Source organism: Archocentrus centrarchus, chromosome 4, assembly GCF_007364275.1.
Source record: "Archocentrus centrarchus isolate MPI-CPG fArcCen1 chromosome 4, fArcCen1, whole genome shotgun sequence".
NCBI lineage: Eukaryota > Metazoa > Chordata > Actinopteri > Cichliformes > Cichlidae > Archocentrus > Archocentrus centrarchus.
Window position 1 is genome coordinate 21145738 of NC_044349.1, and position 22461 is coordinate 21168198.

The 22461-nt window shown below is 39.5% G+C and overlaps 1 protein-coding gene across 1 annotated transcript in view; it reads left to right on the plus strand.

Annotated features, from left to right (window-relative positions):
• Window positions 1–22461, plus strand: part of agbl4 (AGBL carboxypeptidase 4) — a 367133-nt gene that overhangs the window by 19382 nt on the left and 325290 nt on the right. Inside the window, exon 3 of the mRNA XM_030727883.1 lies at window positions 14361–14485. Within this exon, the coding sequence (XP_030583743.1) occupies window positions 14361–14485 (125 nt within the window). The remainder of the gene's footprint in view (window positions 1–14360; window positions 14486–22461) is intronic.

Below are 22461 nucleotides of genomic sequence, written 5' to 3' on the forward strand. Positions count from 1 at the left end.
TGGAAATGATAAAGAGAGAGGGAAAAGAGTGACATACTGATGGGTAGACAGAGAGAAATGTGACAGTGAGGATGAGAACTTTCTGATTAAAAACACCATTCAACTAACTAACTTACCGTTTCAGGCTTGAGAAACAGATGAAAGTTAAGATTGCAGTTCCTCAAGGTTCACTTCCCAATACTAATGCAGAGAGTCTGACAGTAGCATGTCCAGAACTGTGGGGCTGAAGCACTATCTGGATGAGATTGATAATACAATTAAGCCAGTCTCAGTTTGAATGCATCACTATGACCCATTACTACACCAACCGCTTCAGATGGAGCATACAAGTCTAGCTCTAGGCCCTTTTGGAAGGGAAAAAATACAATTATAAAAGGCTAGCTCGAAAATGTGTTCTCTTTAGAATGTGCAGGCAGGCCTGTACATCATCAGATATGTGTGGGCTGCCTGCATATCTCACTGCTGTCCTCGGGCCCAGCTTTCTTCATCTATATTGAAACGAGGAGCTCACTGGAGCATAGATGGACTCATAACAATATGATTTTTTCCCCCTTATTGTCCCTTCTTATTGTCTGTTCTTATCCTGGTTTTGTGGTATATTCAGATTATTTTCTGTGTGTGTGTGTGTGTGTGTGTGTGTGTTGCTGTAGATGATATCAGGCAAAATATAACATACTTAGGGCTGTAGTTGAAAGGCAAGCAGTACCTGAATAGTACAGAATAGTAAAATGTATGTAAGACCAGTGTTTAATCCTTTATTTACCACTGGCCCACCGGGGACTTCCGGCAGTAATTACTGTAATAAACCTATGTTGTGAAGTGCTATTTCTAAGCTTTCAGAAACCGTTTGAATTTTTCCAATAGGAAACGGTCGTGTAATTATGGTAATTCAAAATGTGTTTGATCAGCTGTTTCAGCGGTGATACGCTTGGTGTTAACCAGTTGTTCACAGCAAGTAAGGGCAGGTAACAAGTGCATCGGCGGCAATCGCCCGCTCTTTAAGGGTTAAGTTAGTAGGAGGGGTTAAAGAGCGAAAGATGCTCACTGAGGAGCTGGACCACAGGAGACTTTCAGTTTTAATAGAATTAGATCCATAAATATTGGGACGTGAACTCATGGATATCACCATGGGTGACATCCTCTCTTCAGATGCTGTTGCCAAGCTCGTGCTGCAGCCACATTCAGTTCCTCCTGTTTGTGGTTCTCTGTACATTCAGTTTGGTCCTCAGTAACTGAAAAGCCACTCAACTTGGTTGAGATCAGGTTATTGACTTGGACACTGAAGATTATTCAAGGATTCTTTATTGTCATTTGCATGCAGTGGAACGAAATTCTGTCCTCAGGTCCCAGTGCTGCCCATGTAATATTTATGACAGTTTCAGTGATGAAAGAAGAGTAAATATAAATATAACTAACAATAATATGAAGAATATATATATATATATATATATATATATATATATATACACACACACACACACACACACACACACACACACACACACACACATGTATATGTGTACCTTTATATCTAATCACACACTCACATACAAATATATACACCTGTGTATGCCTTCCAAGGTAAATAACAAATAAATATGCACTACAGTATAAAAATGACAGCAGCAGTAAGTGTGTGCAACAGCTGCGTGAATGTATACGGAGTTGTGCAAGAGCAGTCCAGTTACACAGCCCCACCAGAGTTCAACAGTGTTACAGCTTCAGGGAAAAAGCTGTTCCTCAGTCTGGTGGTCCTGCTCTTGATGCTCCTCAGCCTCCAGCATGTGTGTGTGTGTGTGTGTGTGTGTGTGTGTGTGTGTGTGTGTGTGTGTGTGTGTCTGTGTGTGTGTCTGTGTCTGTGTGTCTGTGTGCTGGGTGTGTGAGGTCCTTCAGGATGCAGCTGGCCCTTTTCCTGCATCTGGAGGTGTAAATGTCTGTGGTGGTTGTTACGACTGTGGAGAAGCTGACTCCAACAGTCCTCTGTGCAGTCTTCACCACCCTCTGCAGAGCTTTCTTCTCTGCTGCAGAGCAACTTCCCTGCCACACAGTGATGCAGGAGCCCAGGATGCTCTCCACCACACATCTGTACAATGAGGAGAGGACTGAGCTTCCTAGTCCAGCGCGCCTCAGCTTCCTGAGGAATTAGAGGCGCTGGCATGCCTTCCTGACCAGAACTGGAAGTGTTGTTGCTCCAGGTGAGGTTGTTACTTAGGTGTACTCCCAATTACCTGTACCTGGGGACCACTTCCACCGCAGATCCTCCAGTGTGCAGGGGGCGTAGAATCTGTTTAGAATGTCAGGCAGATAGGGGTCCCTTGGGTGCTGTGCATCTCTGGAGTTATAGTCTGTGATGGACTTGATGCCTTTCCACATGCTCCATGGATCCTGGGAGGAGAAGAGTCCCTGGATCTTCTGAGTATATGTGGATTTGGCCCTCTCAGCAGTCAGCTCTCATTTGGCCCTCTGGAGTGTCTGTGAGTCCTCAAACCTGAAGGCAACATCCCTTGCTTTCAGCAGAGTGTGAACCTATGCATCATGCCAGGGTTTCTAGTTTGGGTAGCACGTCACAGTTCTGATGGTGGTAACATCCCCAACACGCTTGTTTATGTAACCGAGGACAGCAGATTATTGTAGAGAGTATGTATAGTAGAGAGTGTAGCCCTTTTGGTGTTGTTGAACCGGACAGTGTATTCCAGATTGACTCTTGAAGTCTTTGCAATCTCTTTTGTTTTTTTCAGTCTAATGCTGGCCTCCTTCATTTATACTGATATCTCTTTGGACCTCATATTGAGACTTCTAGTGAAAAGCTACCAAAGACAAGTTCAACATTTTGAATCAACTCCGGATCTTATATCTGCTCAATTTGTCATGGAATAATGAGAGAACAGGCCACCTGGCCATGAAACTGCCTGGCAGTCAGTTGTTCATTTACTTTTGAGTCTCTGAAAATGGGGGACTGTGTATAAAAATGACTGTAATTCCTGAACAGTTAATGCAATGCTTTTGTTAAAGCCTTGAAATTAAAGCTGAAAGTCTCCAGTTCAGTCACAGTCACTTGGGTGGTATACACAGGTAAAATAAAAGTATTGCTGTGGAAATATTTATGGATATAACTGAATATTGAATCTTTTTCAGTTAAAATAAAAAATGTAGATAAGGTTATCACAAACAATAGTGGATATTTCACAGAGGTTCACAAACACCATCTAAACTTAGCTAACTTTAGTCAGGTAAGTCAAATTATTTGGAGGCTTACCACACAGGTGAACTCAGATGATGCAAGTGAAGAAATAGATGGTCTCCTCCTTGGGCACAATGAAAACTCAAAGCAACTCCTTGGGGTAAGGAGGACGTGATCTGGCTCCATCTCCCTTAGTCAAGGAGAATCTGAAATCAATGGACATTTCCATGGAACTTAAAAAAAACTCCAGCCTGTATAAAACTGAGTTGCTCTTGCATTGAATCAAGAAAAAACAATCCTGTATTGCCATTTTGAATATAAAATCATCCCTCTCAAAATACTACTGTGACAAATTAGTGACTAAATGAATCGCAGTATTATTATTATGACATGAATTTAATGTGTGTTTAGCTTTAAATCATGAACTGAATACCAGCACATCATCATATATACCTTAATTACTACAGTTAGGGTTATAATTGTAATTAATTTAATGCTACATTAACTAAAGGCTGCAATGCTATGGGAACCAAAAGATAGCATGGCTATAAGGCTAGTTAGCTACACTAACCTAAACAAGTCATGGTCCTGTAGCAGTTGCTCCTGGATCTCATCTTTCAAACTGCAAGTGTTGTCTCAAGCTGTAGTTAGTTCCCAGCAAACGACATTTGTTTTAACTGAATGGGCTTCTGAATTGTCACTTGTGTTACTTCTCTTTCTAGGGAAAGTCAAGATATCTTGCCAATAAGGTAACACAAAATACTACCTGAATTGTAACTACCTGAATTAATCACAAGTTGCAATATTAATATATGTTTAGAAAACCTCTATTAACCCACTTACAATCTTAATCATGAAATGTTTAAATTCATGGAAATATTTACATTTGTTAATCATGTCCTTATACTTCTAAATGATACTCTAATGATACTCAAAATTTTAGTAGCTCTTAAATAACTGGCTTGTAGGTGTTGTAATACTTAAATTACAAATGGTGACTCCTTCATTTATAAAGTGTGAAAATGCTGTTATTAAACAAGTCATATGTGAGCTTATTAATCAAGAATAAAACATTTGTATGTATATGTGTATTAATATAACAGTAATACTTGATAAATAAGGAATTAGGTACATACTAATAGCTTACTAATGCTTCATAGTGTATAGATTTTATAAAGCGTTATTGTGAGGTTTAATTCTTTTAAGCTGTAATGTTGTTACCTTTTGACAAAGCCAGACTGACACTCTCTCCCTGTGTTTATGCCATAATAAGATAACTCTCTGCTGGCTGTAGCTTCATATTTCCTATATGGACAAAAACGTGTAAAGATGTGTTTCTCAGCAAGGTTATATAAATGTGTATTCTGCAAAAAACTTGAATTTGTCCTTTAAGTTAAAGCCAAAACAAAACGGGACCCATCCTTTTAAGTTTATACGATCGAGTGCAGTTTATTATACCTGTTAGTTAGTTAGATTGTGGAAACTTGGAGGTGACCTCTTTAATCTTGCCTGAAGATGAAGTGATAAGGCAGCAGGGGAGAAGGCATGCTTTGAGAAGTCATGAGGCAGGAGACTGATGTTGCCTCAGTGACGACTTGCCTTTAGACTGGAAGGAATGAAAGAGAGTAAAACCAGACGTTTTGCTGCAGGTCTTAACTGAGCCCCTTACGCTATGGCTGTCGCCGCTGCTGGCTGGAATCAATTCTATCTTTATCAGTCCCCCTCTTCTGTGTCCAGGAATCCTTCTCACACCACAGAGCAGCTTGGGGGTGGTGGTGGTAGTGGTGGTGGGGGTGATGTGTTTTCCAATAATGAAATGGAACTCAGTAAAAAATAAGTTTAAATAGGTGCCTGACTGGTCTCCCTCAGCAGTACAGACCTGTTTTAATCTATAGTCTGATTTTTAAGCACAGTTGTGGCCTTGTCTGTGCTACGCAAAGGAAACGGAATGGATTATTTTAAATTATCCTATCATAAGAGAGTCTTTGGTTCTCATATATATTTTTGGGTGATATATAGTAGATTTAATATATATATATGTATATATATATATAAAATTCCTGTAGTTAAACTTGTGTGAAAAAAAACCCCAACATTTAGGACATGGCAGCCCTTTGTCTGCTAAGAGCAAGTGCTGTAACCACACAGTCTATTTCATTTTGAAACAACTGCTTATTACTATTCTAATGGCTGGCTGTGTGAGCGAGTTCCACCTCAGGCCTGAGGCAGGCAGGCCTGCTGCTGCTGTATGATGATCCATCTGCATGGCAGAAACCATCCATCCAGTGGATAGCTACAGGCTGCAGGCCGGCCCATTGTGTGGGCTGAGCACTGTGACTGCTCCCTCTTGTACCTCCGTAATGGGATTACATTAGCCAGGTTCTTCTGCTCCCTCTCCAGCTCTCTCTCTTTCTGTCTCTCTCTCTCTCACACACACACACACACACACACACACACACACACACACACACACACACACACACACACACACACACACACACACACACACACACACACACACACACATTCTGTGAGCCCATGTGTGAATGACTGACTGTCCACTTGGCCAAGTCATGTTTGCACCCTGTTTACTTGCCTATGGCCCTGTGTAACGATGCAGGTTTCATACCCATTTCACTGATACTTTTGTTTGCAACATATAGTGTCTGGTGATTTACACCCCTGCTGAAAAATATGTCATGTTTTGCTGTTTTTCTTATTTATTTTCCTGTTTGTGTGAGACACTGAGATAGAAAGCGAAGAGAATCAGGGGAAGACATACAACTATAGAGAAAGAGGGAGGGTTTTGTTCTGGGTTTTCCTTAAGGAGAAACTGTCATGTGTAAAATCTTGTTCAGAACCAGCAATTGTGTTTTGTTGGGCTGCACCAGCAGGGCTAAGCTGTTCATTGAAAACCAATTTGTTAATGTCTAAACGCTGCGCTAGTTTTCCCTCAAGGATGAAGATTGATATTCAACATAACTTGCCAAGACACCAATGAAAAAGAATATGGAGAGAGATGATACTCAAGAGGAATTATGCAAGAGATCTCAAGGACTAGAAATTGTGCCTTTTCCCCCCTTCTCATCTTCTCTCAGTCTGTAGTTCATTAGCTTCCTTTGCACTTAAACAATCTGTCTGCTTCATAAAGAAGGTAAAATAATTCTTGACAAATCTGGTGTACTCAGAGTCTCTTTACAACATCATATGCGATCAGCATAACTTATTTTAGATTTATCTAGTTTATCTTTAATGCTTTCCGTGTGCATTTCAGAAAAATCAGCTAGCCGTTAATGCTGGTTAAATACAAAATGATATGGGATTGATTAAAAGGGTCAGGCTACCAGCCTACCAAAGCGTTTGAATCTGGAGGTAGTCACCATAAAATTAAAACGGGGATCAATGGTGTGTCATATCCCTGCTGCTCTGCGAGCTGAACATGTAATTCTAACCTTCAAGCTGCAGCCATCGCTCACATCAGGCCTTCAAGCATTAGGCTCAATAACCCAGCCACCCATGGCTACTGTCTATTGCTAGCTATGATACCATATTCATAAGCAGCAGTAGACCAGTATTAGTTTGGTATCTGCAAAAGTTTAGCCATTGCTCTGTTTATATGTTGTGGTGTATTTAGGTTTTCATGATTTTCATCTGCTAGAAGTGAATATTATAGGGTTTCAAACTAAATAAAGAAATTAATTAAATATTAGTAACTGTTGTTCGTACACTAAAACACAGTTAAGAATCCTGTGAATCCTGTGCCAATGGTTGAAGATCACTTTATTGACTTCCCTGCAGATCTCATTGTAGTGGAGCCTGCTCTATTAGTTTGGAAATACTAAAAGTATTCAAAATAAGAATAGTTTATATCTAAGACATAGTTTATTGCAAGCCCAAATGTAATCCATCTGCTGTACATGCACACACACAAACACAAACTGTGGATTTTTCTGTCAGCGTTTAGCCTTTTAGTGAGCGTAACCACAGGTAACCTTAAGCCCCAGTTGCACAGCAAGGAGGTTTTCTGTTCTTCTGAGGATGAGCACCTGTAAGACAAACTGAATATATTGACTTAATTCATGACAAACCTGTCCTTAATTGTGTGAATAATACTTTTCCTTTTCAAATAGCTAGAAGGCATCAGTGTTTGTTTTCTATTTGTTTTCAGTGTGATGTTTTGTAAAATGTGTCCATCGTAAGGAATTATTGCTGAACCCCCTGAATTGAGTGAAAGCAAATAAAATTGTAATAATGGTCTATGGTAATGGTTTATTTCCAATTAACTATTCAGTTAAGTAACGTTAGCATTAAATAAAGAATTATTCACATTAGAGACAAATCAACCTATTGATCCCTCATATAATGGTGTAAAAGCACTTACTGAATTATAAAAAACTCAAAATAAAGACCCAAAATAAATAATTAAAATGACCTCAGAAATTGGTTCGGTTTTCAATATTGAATAACATTATTAAGAGTTTGATAGGAGGGATGACCTCTGGAGTTCATCATTAACTTGTTCTAATAGGCTGTATTTGGTAGTGTTGCCTCTATGAATAGTAGTGATGTTGGTATGAGAGGTGACTGATTTAATGTCACATGTGTCTGGAACTGGTGCTGGTTTTCTGTCTATCTAGTGTGTCTGTGTCAGTTGGGTCTGGTTTAACTCTCTTCCTGCTCTTGGCTTTTTCAGCTTGAAATAGCTTGGGGTTGCATTACCAACCTGCCAGAAAGCTAGCCCTAACATGCCTGCCTATTTGCTAGCCTGTTGGGCAATATACTTAACAAGCTAGAGCTGTGCAATTCAAGAGATGTATTAAGTTTTTTTGTGATATTTATTACAAAAGGGTGATAAATATGTCAAAATATAACTTTGTCTTTTTCCTTTGGTTAAATGCATCCTGAAGCTTTGAGGACCGAACTGATCAGGGAGACACAGGTGGTGTTTTTTTTTACAAAAGACTAATGAAAAATACCAAAATTACTTTAATTCTGGGCCCATAAGAAAAGGTTAGCGTAACAAAACTCTTATGTTCTAAGTAAGTACTTAAGATAACCACTGTATTAATACATAAACACACACTATATTTTACTATTTTTGTAGTCTTGCCTCCCAAACTGCCTGAAGAGAGTTTTGACATATACAGTACATGCACATCTAAATACACACTTTCAGTCTTTCTTTGCAATCTTTTTTTTAGTACCTGTAAGTTGGACATGATAAAGGTCCTGTATCAACACTTATTGCCTCTCTCCTTCCTACAGATTGCACCTCAGCATTTATTATTGTCTCTCTCGACTTACTTTCTTGGGCTTTAGTTTGTATGCAGCTTGAATTTAGACTCAGCACTTTTCAGATGAATAAGCAGATGAAGTACAAGAGTTATATACTGTGTCATAGCTTTGCCCAGACGCTCCCTAATCAGAGTAGTGGTCTACAAAGACAGATTTTCGTTCCTGGCACCCGTGTGTTGGAATGAGATGCCACTCACCATTAGTGGAAGCTGTTATTGGATGCCGGGTTTTAAATGTAACTACGAATCAGTCATCAGCTTATTGTTTCACAATAACACCAGGCAGTTTTGATTCTTACTGCTTGTGCATTGCTGTTATGTGTTGTATAAATCGAAATAAAACTTTACAGCTGTGACATTTGCTGGTGTTGAATTTTGCTATTACAGGAATGCTACATTCACTGTCACTTCCCGTCCTTCACTGATTCTTTTTGTCTCACACCTTCTATTGTCAGACATGACTTAAAAGATACTTGCCTCGTTAACTATAGGTCATGAGAGCCAATGAGGCTGAAAATAAAGGCCTACAACAAAGGCCTAGTGTAATGAGACACACCAGAATAGAAGAACAAAATCAAACGAATTGTGTCCCAGAAAGTTACTTTTCCCATCACAAAGCAAAGTTTCAATCGAAGTACTAATGTTTATTTTTCAGAGCACCTGGTGATTTTCTGCGGTCCTATATAACTTAATGATGGCACGTCTGTGCATAGTTTCAGTGGTGCAGAGCAAAGTGGGTGTGTGGTCTCTATGTGTGTGTGTGTGTGTGTTGCAAGCTGACTGGTGGATTAGCTGTCCGATGACAGAAGGAGAGGGATCTGCTTTGACAGTGTGGTAGTTAGCCCATCTGTCTATAATCTGCTGTGTCAGTGTGTGCGTGCCGCTGCTTTGGTACTACCTGCCACCAGGTGGTCAGCAGTACCCCAACGCCCTGATATAGAGCTGTGAGGGAGGTGGAGCCTTGTGGTCGGCACACTTTGCCAGCAAACTTAATCAGCTGCTGCTCATATACCGCACTGCATTATAACACTTAGAATGACAGAGTTGACTGGTCACATGTATTCTATTAACATAAACTGTTATATAGTCATTGTTGTCTAGCAGCATCAGTGAGAAGACTAACACACTTTTATCTCATATGCCATGTTTTTTGTTTGTTTGTTTGTTTTTTTGGGAGGGAGGGGGGCATTAATTTGTGCATAAGGGTTTCCTGTTAATGTGCGCACATTAGAATATAAACATAAGGCATATATTTAGAATGCTTGTCTTATAATCAGCTACTACCCAGTCAACTTAAAGACAGCTATGAGAAGTGGAATCTGGAAAGTATTTCCCAGTGGATTAATTATACTTCCACTGATCATCTGGATTTATTTTATTATTATTATTTTTGCTGTGAATAATATATGGGTGAGATATGGATTGCTTGAACACGCCTGTCGACTTTTCTCTGCTGGTTTTTCTGCTTCTCATACTTAAGGCAGTCATTGCCTGAGAGTGATTCTACTTGAGCATTATCTAGGGCTGCTTGATTATGGAAAAAAATCATAATCACGATTATTCTGGACAATATTAAAATCACAATTATTTAACACAATTACTCATTGACTTTGTAAAACACTGCATTTATTTCACTTAAAGAACAGTGAATACCTTGAAAACTAGTGCACTTCTAGAATCTCTTGAAAATAAGTACTAAATTGAAAATAAAATACAGAACATATAATGTTTACAATGCATATGTATACAATATGCATAAATACATTATAAATTAAACAAATTATAAATAGATGAATAGAAAGGTAATGCCAGTTATCATGACTATCATGCTCACATTTTAGTGACTGCCACAACATACTGACGGATACTGTACGTGTATTTAAAAGGTTTGGTATTAATATTGGTAGGGATGTGAGTCAAATTGGTTTCCGGGGTTTTCCGTGACGAATTGGGGTCTGGTGTGGTGCTAATTACACCAGCAGAGCACATATTGGTAGGGACATCTCCCTACTGTCCCTTGCTAATCATGCCTCATGATTGGTAGGGACGTGTCTCTACCGTCCCTACCTAATTCTACACCCCTGATTCCAGTCAGGCTGGCCCATTATAGCCCAGAACAAACAGAAAACATGTTCAGCTTCATACTAAATCAGAATTATTCAGGCCGACACAGCAAATACTGGTTATACAGGCAATGCTGCAGTGTTTGTGTTGCCATGCAGAAAATCTGTGTTAATTACCTTGCGGTCGTGTCCCAGTGTTTTACATGCGGTGCGGCCGGGACTCTTTTCCCTCCTGGGTCAGTTTTTTTTTCGCGTGGAAACATATTTGTCCCGCTAGTTTTTCCACTTCTTTGTTCATTCCCTCATGTCCATTTCAATAGTTTCAACAATCTCTCAGAAATTTGCTGACATTTGTGAGTCCTTAGATTGATGCTGTGATTATTATTCCTTATACTGAGACAATGATTTTTCCCTCACTGATAAATTTAAAAAACTGCACTGTAAAAGTAGCTGGAAATGCACAGGAGGAACCATTGCGGACTGCATCGCTCCGACATGTAGTTAAGTTTCTTGGGAGGTGTTTTTGTGATCATTTGGAGCTGAAATCGAAATCAAAATTCGATTAATTTCCCAGCCATAGCATTAGCTTGGTTTACAACACTTACCAATGCAGAACAATACAGAGTGTACATGTCAGTCTCAGTCTCACTTACTGCTTCTTGAGGCAGAATTCTTTCAATCATGTTTACTATTATTCATAAGGACAGAGAGAGCAAAAATTCATAGTTAACATTCAACAATGTTATCCACTTGGACATGATGAGAAGCTGTAAATGGCAGCTTTACAGCTTTACAGGTGTCAAGGCACCTGCACTCTAACAATAACTTATACACTGCTCAAAAAAATTAAATGAACACTTTGAAAACACGTTAAATCTCAATCGGGAAAAAAAATTATGCAGGATATCTATATTGCTATGGACTGGGGAATGTGTTAGGAATGGAAGGGTGACACATTGTTTGATAGAAATGAAAATTATTAACCTACAGATGGCTAAATTCAAAAACACTCCGACAAAGTGAAAAATGATGTGGCAGGCTGCCAAAATGTCATTGCAGCAACTCAGGATGGTACTCAGTAGTTTGTATGCTTGTGACACATGCTTGTGTCAGACATGTATACAAGCAAATGTCGAAATATAATGTTCAGGGGTGTCAATTGTCAATTGTGTCAATTCCTTCATCCTCTAGGAACTGCCTGCATACTCTGGCCACATAAGGCCAGGCATTGTTGTGCACCAGGAGGAACCCAGTACTGACTATACCAGCGTAGGTCTGCCATTGGGTCCAAGGACTTCATCCCAATACTTAATGGCTGTCAGGGTGCTGCTCTTTAGCCTGTAGAGGTCTGTGCATTACTCCATGGATCTGCCTCCTTAGTTTTTGCATCCATCCCTCCCCAGACCACCACTGACCCACCACCAAACCGGTCATGCTAAACAATATTACAGGCAGCATAATGTTCTTCACGGCTTCTACAGACCCTTTCACGTCTGTCACTTGCACTCAGGGTGAACCACTCATCTGTGAACAGCACAGGGCACCAGTGGTGGGTCTGTCAATTATGGTATTCTATGGCAAATGCCAATCAGGCTCCACGGTGCCGGGCAGTGAGCACAAAGGCCACTAGAGGATGTGGGGCCCGCAGGCCACCCTCATGAATTCTGTTTCTGATTGCTTGGTCAGAGACATTCATACCAGTGGCCTGCTGGATGTCATTTTGTAGGGCTCTGGCAGTGTTCATCCTATTCCTACTTGCACAAAGGAGCAGATATTGGTCCTGCTGATGGGTTAAGGACCTTCTATGGCCCTGTTTAGCTCCCCTAGAGTGACAGCCTGTCTCCTGGAATGTCTTCCGTGTGCTTGAGACTGTGCTGGGAGACACAGCCAAGCTTCTGGCAATGGCACTTACTGATGTGCCATCCTGGAGGAGTTGGACTACCTGTGAAACTTCTCTAGGTATTGCCTCATTCTACCAGTTGTGACACTGACCTAGCCAAATGCAAAACTAATGAAAAAGGATGAGGAGGGAAAAATGTCAGTGACCTCCACCTGTAAAACAATTTCTGTTTTGGCGGTTGTCTCATTGGTGCGTCTCTAGTGCACCTCTTAATTTCATTAACACCAAAGCAGGTGAAACTGATTAACAACCCCCTCTGCTACTTAATTGACCAGATCAATATCCTAGAAGTTTAATTGACTTGATGCCATACTCAGATTAAAAACTGTTCCTTTAATTCTTTTGAGCAGTTAAGTTAGAGTACAGCTGATGTTGATAATGCTATTGGGAGTGTTGGGTCTTTGATGCTGAGAGTGTTGTCTTAAGAACATATTGAGCCAGCTGTTTTATCTCCATGAAAAGAGTATACAACAGACCGTCCTTCCAAAAAAGCAGGAGGCTGTCTGTCCATCCGTCCGTCTGTCCACCTGTCTGTCAGTCCATCCGTCCACAAGGAGTTGAGCCATGAAATTTGGCATGTGTTCTTTACTCTTCAAAGATGTGCAACAAGATAGTCATATGTCCATCTGTCCGTCTGGGTGTCTGTCTGTGAGGTTTTACCTTTATGGTCTTCAGACTCCAAACCACAACGAGTTGAGCCATGAAATTTGGCATATGTATTCTTTACTCTTAAATGTGCAACATGAAATTGATATTCCTGGATGTTTAGTACCCTTTGTATACTTTGGCTGTATTTATCTGAAATGGAGAGTAAACAACAAGGAGAATTTCAGGCTGCTAATGCAGCTGACCTAGGTCATTGAACAGCTGGCAGTAGTTAGATAATGAGAAACTGGGAAATCCCAAATATCTATGTAAAGAGCCAGTCTATTTATGGTAATATCAGGCTGCAGCCTTAGCCTGTGATGCCAACTTCTGATGGTTGGTTCTAACATGTTGGTCAGGGATGACTTATGGCCATAAATAGTACAGACTGTGACTCATTAAGCCAAATTTAAGCCATACCTACTGCTCAGCAATATTGTTCAAATGTAAACAACATGGTTGCAATATGTTTTGTAAATGGTTGCCTTGTGATTAAAATGATATACGTAAATATCGCCAGATTATGTTTTATGGGTGCATTATATTGTAATTTTCCTGTACACATAAGTATAATATGATGTGAATACTTTTTAAGTATTCATTATATCTGGCTTATTGTTACAGATTATATAAATAGAAAGGTATTTGGATAAAAGTTTAGGGCAAGGCCTCCAAATTAGGGCAAAATTGTTTTGCAGAAGGTAATAAGATGTCTGCTGTGAAGGGTTTTCTATTATGAAATGGGTCTGTAATGTCATCCTGACTTCTGCGTGTATTTTATAATTTCATTAATCGCAGGAGGATATCCCCATCTGTGATGGGTCTTGTTGAACCAGATAGTGTGCATGCTGCAAGCAGCTCTACAGTGAAAAAAAAACAAAAAGGCATTTCACACACATTCAGTAGCAGATAAAAATTAAACGTCAGTATATCGTGGTCAGTGGTACTATTGTGTGGGGCTGCCATAAATACACTAATGAATGGGAAACATTGACCTGCTTAGTTGGCTGTTAATAAAACAGGTTTGCCCACTCAATAGTCTGTGTGTCTGAAACACTGCATAACATTTATTGTTAACATGTCTTTAAAAGCACATTTTGATTTAAAATGAGCTGTGCATTATTTTGTCATGTGATTGTCTGCTTGTCTTTTCGTAATGTTCTGAGTACATTGACTGAGAGCTTTTAGCAATACAGAGTAAGTGAACCACTGATCCTGTTTTGTGAAATGCTCAGTTTTACAACATGCTAACCTAAGTTGGTTCATCTTCTCTCCAGGGAACCTGGGCCGTGTTGACTACATCAGTGAGTTTGAATTTGATCTCTTTATCCGGCCTGACACCTGCAACCCCCGCTTTAGAGTCTGGTTTAACTTCACTGTGGAGAACGTCCGGGAGACACAGGTTAGCATGCTTTGACCTTTCAATGTGTTACACCCTACATAGAAAACACTGGCTGTCTTATTCTCTAACTTCATCACTCATTAATTGAGTTGTAATAGACAATGATATAACTTCATGTCGTTAACAGAAAATTTTAGATTTTTCTTAGGTGTATAGTCACATAACTGTAATTTTACCAAGGTGTACATCACTATAAACTTCTCTTCTTACTTTAATATTATAGATATAACTTCAATAAAGAAACAGCAGTGTAGTTGCAGTTTGCAAGCAACTGCATGGCATTCCCTTTTCAAAAGGGAATGGCGGCTGACATTTTAATGCAATAATGTAAATTTTCCCCAAGAATCAGTGTTTGGTTTGTCCATTCTGAGCTACGATAGAAACATGGTGGCAAAACATGGCAGACTGGAAAACTTAGTCCCTGTGTAGATATGAGAGGTTATTTTAACTCATCCTGTAACATAAGTCAAGGTTAATGCAAACAATTACTAGTGTTTTTTTGTATCATTGTCTGAAGTACTAACCCCTTTCCCCTTAGTTGGGAATGGGAACACCTGTTGTTGGAAAAGGATGACAGCTCCTGCAGAGGGGAGAGAGACAACAGAACACACCCATGCATACGCAAAATACAACACACAGCACAACAGCTGTAACACTACGGAAAACAAAAATAGTTTTCCATTTCCATCCATTGTAGATGCTGGTCCTTTAAGTTGATCAGTAGCATAATTCTATAGGACATACCAAAATATATGGTTAGTAGTAAAGGTAGTCCTGTGCATTAACATAAAATAGTACGTTAATATTTTAAATAATTCTAACATTAATTTCTAATAAGATTCTGCTTAATTCTTAGCTCCTATGCATAAAATATGCTAACTTTATTTAAAAGTAATATGATACTGGATTCTGTGTTTTCATTGGAACATTGTTCACTAGTAGTGTACTTATTTAGTTCTAGATATTCTTGATGCCAATACGGTGATCAGCAAGAGATGTTACTGGTATGAAATATTATATTTATGTATGATATAATTTCACTGTTAAATGCCATATTCTGTTATTTGTCTACATCTGCACATGAGCAGAGTAAACTGACCTGCCTCCCTGACCTTTCCTACATCATCTTGGTGCATTCGAAACATGGGCCGTTAACTCTACCAAAGTTGTTTTCCCTCAGAGCTGAGGTAGCCTTCAAGTTATTACCTCACTTCTTGTCATAGCCTCCAAACTTGTTCATGCCACTGGCAAGCTCAGAGCTGGTGATTGGCTGACAGAGGTGGTCACATGGCACGGAGATATGCTGCATGTATGCGCATTGTGTGTGGCTTTAAGAGGATGGAGGGTTGTTGTATCATTTGAATATAACATTGCAGGATAAAAAGAAGGTAAAACTGACAATATTGGCATTTAAGTTTGACTGCTGCAGTGTAATTTGTGCACAGCACAGCAGTACTTGTCAGGTGCAGAAAAAAATGAGATAAAGTAAAGAAACAGACAGTCTGAAGACAGCTAGATATAAAGATGGAGTTGATTAGATAGAAAGAAGCTGGCAAAAAGAGAGTGAGGAAAAAGCAAATATAAAGTGACAATGGAAGAGAAAAAAAGAAAAGCAAAAGGCAGAGAACAGCAAGGATGAATCCACAGTGTGCTGTTGCTCAGTCTTCCTGTAGTTTGTACAGCCCAGCCTATCTGAGGCTATCAGGCCTATCAGCCCATCTCCCTGCAGTGCTGTAGTCAGCACTAATCACATTTTATGGCACTGAGATGAATGGGAGGCCTCGGCTTGGAGCCGGATCGATCCCAGGACCAGATAGACCAGCACCAGCAGCCTCTAGCCTGGGCCAATAGAATATTTTCTGTAGTGGCCAAATGACAGAAAATGTGTGAGACAGTGACACAGAAAAAGTGACAGGGGAAGGGAATGGGACACAGTAATGACTGAAGATTTATAAATATCATAGATATTAATGCACTGTAGTGGTACATGCAGCACTAGGCACACAGGTGACAAAAAGAGGTGAACAACTATTGCCAATCCACTTGGTCCCCTATAAAGCTTTTTTTCATTAAAAAATTGTTCCTTATCTGCCCAGTTTCCTTCTTCAAAAACATCTTGTGTGAATTTAATCTACTCCAGTGGAAGGTGTTGTGGTTAAGTGCTGCCTGTGCATTTTGTCAAAGTGTGCATACTGTATGTATACACAGGCGCTGTGATTAGATTGTGTCTGTGTGCCTAGAATCATCAGAATTCACATAAATCTTTACTTTATATACTAATGATTGTAATATTGTTGTGACGTGAAGCAAAAAAAATAAAGCTGAAATTTAATAGAGAAAGAATAATAGCATGAGTAAATAAACCAGCTAAGTGCAGCTATAGTATGGGGGAGAGGCTGCGCTATAGAGATATCAGTGGGTTCCAGGGAAGAACTGGGCTGTTGGAGTGTTTCATCCAGCTAAGCCTTGCTAACTCTCAGCCTGAGCCAAGGGAATGGGGAACAGTAAAAGCCCGTGATATTGGAAGTGAGATGGCCATTTTGAAGGAATGTAAGCTGGTGAAACAGATTTGGTCTGCCTCAATCAGCTTAGCAGCTTTGTGAAAATTGGCTTCACCGTAGCACCGGTTATGATGGATGAATGTCTCTTTTTTGTATGTCCTTCCTTTTTGTGTGATTATCGAACCACTCACCTCAGAAAGTTAAGACCAATTCTGGTTATGTTGGTGGCAATGACTGAACCATGTGGCCATTTGAAGTGGCGTTAATTTTTGTGCATATGGGGTGCATGAGCGTGCACAAAAATTGTTTTATTCTCATAGGACTAAGTACAAAGTTTGTGTTTCACTGAAATGTATTGTGCAGAGTGATACTTTACCTGTATGAAAGTTTCAAATTTTTTACATTCAAACATCTTCAGTTTTTTTTTCCTTCTTATACAAAATTTAGCATCAACCACAGATTTTATCCTTACCCTAAAACTAATAAATATTTTTTACACTTATTCTCAAATGCAGTTGAATTTACTCAAACATAAAATACACATTTATTCTTTAAATGTTCACAAAAAAACTGTTAAGTAAGGTAACAAATATTCGCTACCTTAACTGTATGATGACCCAGTTTGCAGCAGAAAAAATAGATATTAGTAACAAGCCACATGCTGGAATATGAAATTTAGATGCTTTTGAAATCACAGCTATTAGATGGATTGCCGTGAAATTGTTTACATTCATGTTCCCCCTCAGGATGACAGGTACCTGCAGAACTAATGACATTCCCATCAAACTCATCTGTGCTGTGCTTTACACATCTTAATCTGCTGACATTCCCAGCAAAGATGGTGAACATACTATGCATTACACCTAATAAACGCCAGCATGAGCAAAGTATGCTGTTGTTAATTAAAATTTAGCTCAAGACACTGTTGCTCAGAAAGCTACTTGCATGGCTGTAGATTCTTAGCTATGTGACTGAGCTGTGCCTTGATACAGGAAGTGATTGAAATTGTCAGACTAATTTATTAATCAGGATGTGATTTAAGCAGATTTTTTGTGTTATATAATTTCTGCAAAGTGTTTCCCAGTTTGTCTGGAGAGCGAGACGAACTAGAGCATATTTGACACAAATATTTGGAATGACTGCAGCGCTTGTGGCAGACTACACGACAACAAAATACAACATCAGAGACTGGCTCCGTTGCCTTTGTTTTTAGCAGTAAGTAGAGAGGAGGGGCAGAACAGAGAAACAAAATTAAACTATACATATGAAATAAAGTAAATTAAGTTGCTGTTTAAAGTGGGCTGATGTATGGAGTTTTATATTCTAGATTTTCTTCAAGTAAAAATTGCTAGAAGCCAGCAAGATGAGGCCTTTGAAAAAGTTTCAAACTGAGTGAATTTCTACCTGACATGTAACTTGCAGCTACCACTATTTTATTCTAGTTTCTGCCTATGTTACGATCAGAAACCAGTGGGTGAGTTGATATGAAACCCCATTGAGTAAGTTGATATGCCTTTCCATTCAGCTGTAGGGGTGTGCTTGATGTCAGGTTCCGTGAAGGGCACGGCTGTGAGCTATTATCATAGGAGCCTTAAGGGAGCCATTCATAGAAGACAGGCAGTAAAACCTTGCACTGAGCGCCTTCAACTCCTCCAACTGCTGCAGGGGTGATTTGTAAGCCTCACTTGTCCCAGGAAAGCACAGTGTAGGGCAGTTACTCTCCATAATCAGGAAAGAGGATGAACAGAAGAAGAATAGGCCATGTGTTACATAGACTCCCCAAAGAGCCATCATTACTTTACTTTTTCAGACAATGCTCACTCGTTCAAATTAGTGATGTTATGCAATTTGTCATGGGGGAAGTAAAAAGTTAAATAGGATGTTAAAACTAACACAGAAGCATTAAGGATTCTGTTTCACTCATGGTTATTTACCAGTTATGTTTCTACTCCTGTTGTTTTCTATAGCATGTAATTGGTCTTCAGCCAGTTCTATATATTAGTGTAAGTCAGATACAGAGCCAGGTCAGATGTTTGATTAGGCTCTCATTAAAAAAACAAATGATCCAAATGCCATGCATTTCAAGTTTACATTGTTGCAGCATCTCTTCATTGATTAGGAACTTCTTGTTCGAGGCTTCGCTTTAGGGCCCTCTTCCCAGCTACGCAGCTTGTGTTTCGGCTGGCCCCTTCATTAAAACCGACTTATCACTATAAAATGCCCTAAAGTGTTTTTCATATTTCATAGCAGTTCATTTTTCAGTTTGTACCTGTTACAGTTTTCAGTAAATTTTGTAAAACTATTTTACATATTTCTTTCTGATGTCTAAAATTAATAACCATTTTACTGTATAAGCTGTTGTTACTCAGCTGAGGATAATTCAGCTTCTTTGAAGTGGAATGCGGTTCTATAGTGTATTACCTATAGTAAATAGTGAGCTATACTGAGTGGCACACAAGTCATTTTACTTACAGTATCACAGAAGTTGTTGTTGCGACTTATTTTCTGTGAGGTAAAAATTTCAGTTTTTGTGAATGGAGTCTGGTGGCTCAGAAAAGAGCAATTTGTTTCTTTGCATATTGTTTCCACAAATCAGTGAAATTAGTTGACTATTGTCAAACATTAAATTTAAACAATAATTTAACATCTATCTCACTGTTGGACCAGTGCTGTGTATCCTTTCTCGCTGGAGCAGAGCTGCAGGCTTTAGTGAGCTTGAAGAACATTTGGCTGAGATATTTTAGAGTTAACAGCAGCTCAGGCGAGTAAGTAAAAATGGCAGACTGTGCAAAACTGCCAAACTAACAATATGAAAATGTGTTACATGTTGGCATCAGTAAGTAACAGAAGAAAAGCCTGGACTGCCAACAAGACCTACACAAAGGGAAATTCTAAAAAACATAATATGGCCTCTTTAAGACTCAAGTAGAATGAATGAAGGACACTGAGAAAGACCAGAGCATAAGGAGAGAGGAGGCACCAGCAGAGTAATGGATATAATGCACTTTAATTTATTTATTTTTTTCTTAAACAGAAGCAGGAACAGAGGGTACAGAAGCAGCATTAGGACTGGTGTATTTATGAGGAAATTTCTTGCTCACAGAAGCAGTAGTTCTGGGAAGTCAGCTGCTGGTTGTGGTGTATAATGCCAGCCTAGATAATAGATTTTTTTTTTAACTGAACTTGCTCCTCCATCAGCTGCAGACAGTGTCTTGGTTTAGGAGGCCTGTCTCTGCAATTTCTGTGTTGATCAACACACTGAACTTCACCTCTGCTTCTTCCTGTCTTCTCAGGTTTGCAGAGGTGCTTAGGGACCCTCCAACTCCCCTGTCTATTCTACCTCTGTCTCATCCGTCCTTTCTCTGTTCTCCTTGCATCTCTCCACTGTCATGTCTTAAGTTGTGATGTCCTTCAGCAGTGACAGTGGAACAAGGGCACAGACGGGTCTCTTGTGAGCACATCGGATGAACATGGGCTAATCACTCCTGGCGTACCGTGGCCATGAGCATGCGCTGCAGACAGCTGGTTGGTGGCAGTTTCTTGTGGCAGGACCACTTTGGGTCTGTTTACGTGAGGGTTTGGTGGAGCCCTAGGATTAAACTTCTAGACAGCGACTCACATGCTTGTCAACAGGTCTGCTTGTCTTTTTTCTCCCCTTTTCATTTGTATGCCCTTGCATTGCCTTTTCTTTCTGCAGCATATGGCACTAGGTAGATAGGCATGCATCCTGTGGTTGTGGTCGTCTTCTTTGGAAGTTCATTTTTAAGCTTCCCCTCCTTACATTCTCCAAAGGATAGACATTGGCTTCTGTTTGACTCTGCCAAGGGATTATTTCACTTCAAACACATCACATGGGCCCAGAAAGTTTAGGATCCTAGTTTCACACCAATAAGGAAGTTATGGGAAGACGTGGTTTTGAAAGACATACAGTACAAGACATCAGACATTTGTGTCAGAGAGTGTAGGGTTTTGTGAGCGACCTTGTTCTGTTAAGGCATGCTTCCTTATTGTCAAAGCTGATGCTCCCCAGATCACTTAATAATGACATGGACAAAAGGATATGACAACAGCAGAGAATGAATTTTCAAATTGTCTCCCTGATAGCAAAATGAGTTTTCCCTGGGTTATCTCCGCTGACGCAAGGTTCCTTATCAAAATTCATTGCCTTATTTTTTAGCTTGATTCACTTTAAAAAGGAGGTACAAAGCTTAAGGGCATGTTTTGAAATAAAGCAGACACACTTTTATTAGGCGTTCAGATTCTCTTTATTCAAACAGCGGAGACTTATGCATAGCTCTTAGCTCACAGTTTCCAAAGACTTAAAAAAAAAATGAAAAATGTATTACTGAATTCATATGCCTAATACTTCAGTTTCACATCTGTTTCATCTGGAACTATACTCGTTTATGGCTCCCTTTGAAAAAATATATTCACAAAAGACAATAAACATAATATCAGAGTTTTGAGCAACCTCACTGCTCTTGTCATATTCGTTACATATTTTTGTGGCATAGGGAAATCTGCAGATTGTAACAGTGTGAGATGCTACTAAAAGTAAGTTTTTGGTATTTTAATGGCTGCTGGTGCAGAGCAGTGCATTGAATTGCCATAAAAAGCCTTGAAGCTTTATAGGCTAAAATGGATGTGGTCTCTAATAACTACTCTCCCACTTATATCACCTCTATGGGGGTGGGGCTTAAAGTTTGCATTATTATGGGCTTGGTGCCTTTGAGTGACAGGTGGGCGCTCATAGAAGGAGCTGCACCTACTAGGTTTCGCCTAGTAGCCAGTTAGCAAGTACACAAATCTGACTAATAATATGACTTGTGTGGTTAACTGTACTTTCTAATTTCTACAAATGAGTGAAATTCTAGCGTTTTATTTGATTGTTGCTCCATGTACTCACTGGAGTCCTGTTTCTCATGCCATGATTACAACACATGTGGCTCTGGTTCACACAGCCTGCTTAAATTAGGTGAACGCATTAAGATATATGGACTGAATACATTAACCTCCAATAGTACAGACACACCCATGTATGAACACTCATTCATATGCACAAATCTGCTGTGTGGCTTTTGATAGATTTCGACTTAGAAACTTGTTGCAGCAGGGGTCCACGAGGCCTCTGCAGTCTGTGAATGGAGAGAAAATGTTGCAAAGCACAGCATGGAACTAAAAGAAATGCAGGCATGGGGAACACATGGAAGAAACAGAGAGAGAAATGAGGGTAGTGAGATGCTGTAAACTGTTTCTTGAGAGGCTTGTAATAATGTTTTTAGTATATGAACTTTTTTTTTTTACCTATTATATTGGCGCAGTTAAATGCAATATTCCAAAAAGTAATTGCATTCCACTTTTTGTATAAATTTGCAGTGTTTATTGATTTTTAGACTGCTTATTTATGCAAATCAGTGGCAGTTTCCAACATAGTACTATTTACTGTAAATATTAGCAAAGTTTTTGTAAATATAA